This window comes from Micromesistius poutassou (assembly GCF_964030765.1).
Source record: "Micromesistius poutassou genome assembly, chromosome: 6".
Classification (NCBI taxonomy): Eukaryota; Metazoa; Chordata; class Actinopteri; order Gadiformes; family Gadidae; genus Micromesistius; species Micromesistius poutassou.
In genome coordinates, this window is record NC_140276.1 from 12,539,028 (window position 1) to 12,545,027 (window position 6,000).

A 6,000-nucleotide genomic window follows, 5' to 3' on the forward strand; every position below is an offset into this window, starting at 1 on the left:
CGCCGCTTTCGTTAGCGACTTTGATGGAATACCCCCCTGGTCACCCTATTATTTAGGCTATTTGTTTATTTATTTCGTTTAGCTCTCCTTAAATTAAATTCACGCTTCAAAACGCACTTTTACTTCTAAGGCGAGCTGTCTCTGTTTCCGCCTCTCGACTTCCTTGTTCAAATATCATTGTACAACTTGGATAATCGAACAAGCTAACGCTTTGGCGCGCTAAATTGCATTGCACGTCTCGGACAATGAAATTAGGCAATACCCCCTAAACTGGCCTGTTTCATTATACAACGTGAACAACTGTAAATGAATTATACTTCGTACACGGACCTATGCGCTATACTATACTAATCGCTAGATAGCGAACTTTACAACATGGATGATCGTTCATGACAGCATTGGACATATCTCCATATTAGTATTCCATTTCCCCTCTTTGATGGCATGTCGATTGATTGCGTGAAACATTTACGTTTTTGTATTTGGCATTTGAACAATGTTATGATATCCATATGTTCTATATTCTAGGGACTCCACGTTTGAAGATTAGCTTTAATCCCCTGTCAGGTAATGCAATAGTTATTGTTTAGTGCTAAAATGCTTGGAGATTTTTCCCACTGGATGTTTTCAATAAAGACACAAATTAAAATAATTTCTCTTAAACAATTTACTTTTGAACATTGTAGGCACAGTATGAAAACAGATTTATTGGCATTAAAAATGAAAAGGAATTATAAAATAAAACATGCCACAAATAAAGCAAAAGAAGGGAGTAATAAAAGTGTCCAGCTGAGGCTGGACCCTTCTCGAATGATCAGGCCCTGAACAACAGGAACCACCAGAGAGTGTTCCTTCACCTAGTAAGGGTTAACCCTAACCCCCAGTAACACTCAGTCTGTGAACAAATGGTGCAGCTCCTCTTTGGGAGGAGCTGCTTCTTAACCTCAACGTCCAGGTGGGCGTGAGGTTTTTCTTCAGTTTGTCTCTCCTGTGGACATTTCGGGTAGCGTCGAGTCTCTGTCGTCGATTCGCCACCGTCTCTGCATCATCAGCAGCTCCGTCTGACAATGACCCATTCATTGTCAGGCAAGCTGGGTGTCGATTCCACGGCCTCCACCCACCAGTCGCCTGTCTCTGACCTCCAGAGGTACCGAGATGGCAGGAGGTATCATGATCCATTTGGGGCAGGATATTCTCCACACATTCTCCACACATGTTCATGTGTGTCCATTTGGTAACGGAAGTGGAAGTGCTCCTTCATGTGGACGACGTTGGCCACACCATGCTCATCGTTCTTCTGGATCAGCTCCAGAATTTCCACCTCTGCCATCGCCTCATCTGCAAACCGATTGATTGGTTGGTTTGAGGTTCATGGAAAGTAATTGTTTAGGATTATATGGTTTTGCATATTGATGACAGAATGTAATTTGAATGATAAAATATGAAATGTTAGTTTAATGTAACGATTGCACTCTATCATTGAGCTTGATCCGTGATAAGATACCTTTGGTTGTTCCCAATGACCTTCATGGCTACCAGCTGCTGGGTTTTGTGGTCCCTGCACTTGAGGACTCGACCGTAGCTGCCTTGACCCATCAGCTCCAGGACCTCATAGCGGTAGGCGATGTGGTCTTTGATAACCTGCATTTAAAAAACCCATTCATAACATAGAGAACCAACTGTGAATAAATATAGATACATCTCGCTGAACCCAACAAAGCCCATTCTTCTACTCTGAAAGGGTTTGTGGTAGGATCCCTCAGGAGGACACGTGTTAGTATTTACCATGCCATTGATACCAATGATTCCCCTTTGATTGATTGCCCTCCGCTCAAACAGTGTCAGGTGTTTTCTGAAGACCATCGAGGCATCTGTGTGCAGGGAAAGAAATGAGACACAGGGAGCATGTTGAGGCCTTGTTGCTCAGAAGGAAGTGATGGCCTGATCAAAGGGACAGGCATCTGTTTCTTCATGACGGTTTTAATGCTATTTCTCACTGAAAAGGGTTTAGAAGGTGCTGTGGTCTTTTTAAGTCTTAACTCGTCTCAAGGTTGATGATGAGATGGTAAACTAGGGTTGGGGTATGTCAGCAACAACTTTGGAGTCTGAATGTATGTTTTTCTTTTCTTTTTTTTCTTTTCTTTTTATGTCCTTGGACTTCAAAGCTTTGTGTCTCCAATGTCTTTTTTGTATCCAATATCAGATCAAACATTGTATGGACAAAAATGTTGGACCTTATAACGACACAAAAATGAACAATGACTCACTTGGGGGGGCTCATGTTACGATACATGTCCTGGGACTGGGCTGGGCTGCGTTGTTGGTAGTCCACATGGAGCCCACCATGTTCCCAGTTAGTGGACTGGTGAGGAGAAGAGTACGCACTGGAGCTGGGACTCTGGAAGTGCTCCAGAATCCACGGATGCTGCATGGCCTCAGCATGCGCTTCGCCGGCTCATGTGTTAACATTGCCGCATCAACAAGTACATGCATCAACATAGCTGCAACACGCTGAGTGTGGAAGACATTATTTCCTTATATATGTGCAAAATCATTTCCCACCAATGGTCACGACCTGACCCTGTGCTACAACCTCCAAGACTACTTTATATCTCCTCATAACAACTTACGCGATACAGCTCTGGATGAAGTCAAGGAAGAGTTGGTCCTCCATGTCCAGGGCCATAGACAGACACTGCCTGGTTGTGCGTCTGCTGGTTCTTGGACCTGCATTAACGTCACACAACAACATCACACAACAACAACACCTGAAGTACACAACAACCAAGAGGCCAAGGACATTTTGTCATGTCACTGGGAGGATAACTTGAGACTGGTTTAGTTTCTACTCACCAGAGAGCAAGTCCTGAAGCGGGGTTTCCTTCAGCATACCCTTTGGGGGAACACCCAGCAGCTTCAACAGAACACGCACACCAGACAAGGTTCATCATTCAAATGAACAGTAGCTTCAGTAAGAAAGTGCTACCTTTAAAGAGGGGTGTTTTTCGGTCAAGGTAAAAGGCCAGACACTCACTGCTACGATGTTCCAGAAGGGTTGCCCCAAAGTCAGCCACCTTTATGACCTCTGAGTCATCTTCTGATATGAGGATGTTCTCCTAAACAGAAAATAGACATTGAATCCCAAAGACATGTGCATGAAGTGTATATTCTAACTAAATGTGTCAACATGGAGGACTTAGATGATGATGAGGCTCCTACCGGTTTCAGGTCACAGTGGATGATGCCTACAGAGGAACTGGAGAAACTGCACAAGAGAGATGGCATGGCTCCTCAGCTGAGAGGTGCCCAGCCCTCTGAACTCTCTCTCGTTCATCACCTCATACAGGTTCCTTCTGGAAGGATAACACATTAAGAGGATTCATAAAGCTTTGTCCTAGGTCTTTCTCTCTTTAACCTAATGCCTTTGTCAAGCACCGATATTTGAAGCAACATTTGTATTGTTATTGGCACTGATTCTATCAATTACAAACATCTTGTTTGTTGTTGGTGTCTTATTTCTATATGAGTGGGCATGATATGAAGCTTTTTTTTTCCAAACCCACCCCATGAGTTCAAAGGTGATGCACAGATGGTCACGGAAGTGGAGGTGCTCCTTCATGTGGATGACGTTGGCCACGCCATCCTTATCGTTCTTTTTGAGCAGCTTCAGAATTTCCACCTCTGCCATCGCCTCATCTGCATACCTGTTGATTGGTTGGTTTGAGGTTCATGGAAAGTAATTGTTTAGGATTATATGGTTTTGCATATTGATGACAGAATGTAATTTGAATAATAAAATATGAAATGTTAGTTTAATGTAACTATTGCACTCTATCATTGAGCTTGATCCGTGATAAGATACCTTTTGTTGTTCCCAATGACCTTCATGGCTACCAGCTGCTGGGGTTTGTGGTTCTTGCACTTGAAGATTCGACCGAAGCTGCCTTGACCCATCAGCTCCAGGACCTCATAGCGGTAGGCGATGTGGTCTTTGATAATCTGCATTTAAAAAACCCATTCATAACATAGAGAACCAACTGTGAATAAATATAGATACATCTTGCTGAACCCAACAAAGCCAATTCTTCTACTCTGAAAGGGTTTGTGGTAGGATCCCTCAGGAGGACACGTGTTAGTATTTACCATCGTGTAGTGTCCCTCGATGTCATCATAACCATGGTGGAGGGGGAATGTATCCTGGACCTTTTCTGCAGCTATGCCACGGTACCACACCTCCTTTACTGTTTGATTCCCCTCTGCTCAAACAGTGTCAGGTGTTTTCCGAAGGCCATCAAAGGTGCTGTGTGCAGGGAAAGAAACGAGACACAGGGAGCATGTTGAGGCCTTGTTCCTCAGCAGGAAGTGATGGCCTGATGAAAGGGACAGGCATCAGTTTCTTCATGAAGGTTTTAATGCTGTGTCTCAGCAAAAGGGTTTAGAAGGTGCTGTGGTCTCTAAGTCTTAACTCGTCTCAAGGTTGATGATGAGATGGTAACCTAGAGTTGTTCTGAAAATGTCCTTGCAGCAACGTCATTGGAGTCAAATGTTTTGCCATATCCTTGGACTTCAAAGTTTTGTGTCTCAAATGTGTTTTTTTCATCCAATATCAGATCAAACATTGTATGGACAAAACGGTTGGTCATTGTAACAACACAAAAATGAACAATGACTCACTTCGGGGGCTCACGTAACGGTGCATGACCCCATGAGGGTGGTACCGGCTTTATTCAGCGCCCCCTCCCTCCTCCTGCCTCTGGCTCCGACCGGTCTGGGTCCTACTCCGGAGGTGGATGGGATGAAGTCGCTGGTAAAGTCCTCCATGTGTTCCCAGTTAGTGGACTGGTCAGGAGAAGAGTCCACATTGGAGCTGGGACTCTGGAGACTCACAATCCAGGGATGGTACATGGCCTCATCCGGGGTCATGCGCTTCTCCGGCTCGTATCTTAACATTGCCAGATCAACAAGAACAGGGATCAACATATCTGCAACACGCTGAACGTGGAAGACATTGTTTCCTTAAATATGCGCTAAATCATTTCCCGCCAATGGTCACGACCTGACCCTGGTTCTAGTGCTACAACCACCAAGACTGCTTTGTATCTCCTCAGAACAACTTAACATATCACATGTTGGAATTAATACATGAGGGAGGACTTGGGGACCGTATCAAACTTCACACTTGGGTCAGAGTGGAGGTGCACTTACTCGAGACAGCTCTGGATAAAGTCAAGGAAGAGTTCGTCCTTCGTGTCCAGGGCCATAGACAGACACTGCCTGGTACTGTGTCTGTTGCTTCTTGGACCTTCATTAACGTCACACAACAACATTACACAACAACAACAACTGAAGTACACAACAACCAAGAGGCCAAGGATATTGTGTCGTGTCACTGGAGGGACAACTTGAGGATAGTTTAGTTTCTACTCACCAGAGAGCAATTCCTGAAGCGGGGCAGCAAGCATACTCTTTGGGGGAACACCCAGCAGCTTCAACAGAGCACAAACACCAACCCATTAGAATAACAGTAGGGTGTGGAGATATTAAAGCTAACCGTACTAGGTATTCCTTACCATCGTCATTTCCTGCAGCAGCTCCCACTCATCATACACGTCAAACAGGACCTTGCCTGTCTTCAGCTCGGCTAAGATACAGCCCAGACTCCACATGTCAAAGGCCTTGCTGTAGGCCTTAATCAGAATAGCTTCCGGGGACATGTAGATCAGTGTCTGGGCAAGAGTGGCTGTGGAGAAGGACAAGGTTCATCATTCAAATGAACAGTATCTTCAGAAAGAAATAGCTACCTTTAAAGATGGGTGTTTTTTGGTCAAGGTAAAGGGCCAGACACTCACTGCTATGATGCTCCAGAAGGCTTGCCCCAAAGTCAGCCACCTTTATGACCTCTGAGTCATCTACTGATACGAGGATGTTTGCCTAAACAGAAAATAGATATTAAATCCCAAAGACATGTGCATAAAGTGTATATTCTAACTAAATGTGTCA

General features: G+C 44.5%; 1 protein-coding gene and 1 pseudogene across 2 annotated transcripts; both read right to left on the reverse strand.

The window, feature by feature from the left end:
* Positions 1-2,626: 2,626 nt before the first annotated feature.
* Positions 2,627-4,292, reverse strand: LOC311345233 (dual specificity tyrosine-phosphorylation-regulated kinase 4-like; annotated as a pseudogene). The gene is made up of 5 exons: positions 4,144-4,292; positions 3,863-3,999; positions 3,492-3,704; positions 3,250-3,353; positions 2,627-2,727 (listed from the first exon to the last, which is right to left on the reverse strand). The product of its transcript is annotated as a dual specificity tyrosine-phosphorylation-regulated kinase 4-like (transcript).
* A 391-nt stretch (positions 4,293-4,683) lies between these two features.
* On the reverse strand, positions 4,684-5,714 carry LOC311345234 (dual specificity tyrosine-phosphorylation-regulated kinase 4-like; the record flags this gene model as incomplete). Its single annotated transcript, XM_084469608.1, has 4 exons — positions 4,684-4,942; positions 5,206-5,302; positions 5,429-5,486; positions 5,571-5,714. The coding sequence occupies 4 exons, from the start codon at positions 5,712-5,714 to the stop codon at positions 4,684-4,686; spliced, it is 558 nt and encodes a 185-aa protein (XP_084325734.1).
* Positions 5,715-6,000: the final 286 nt, after the last annotated feature.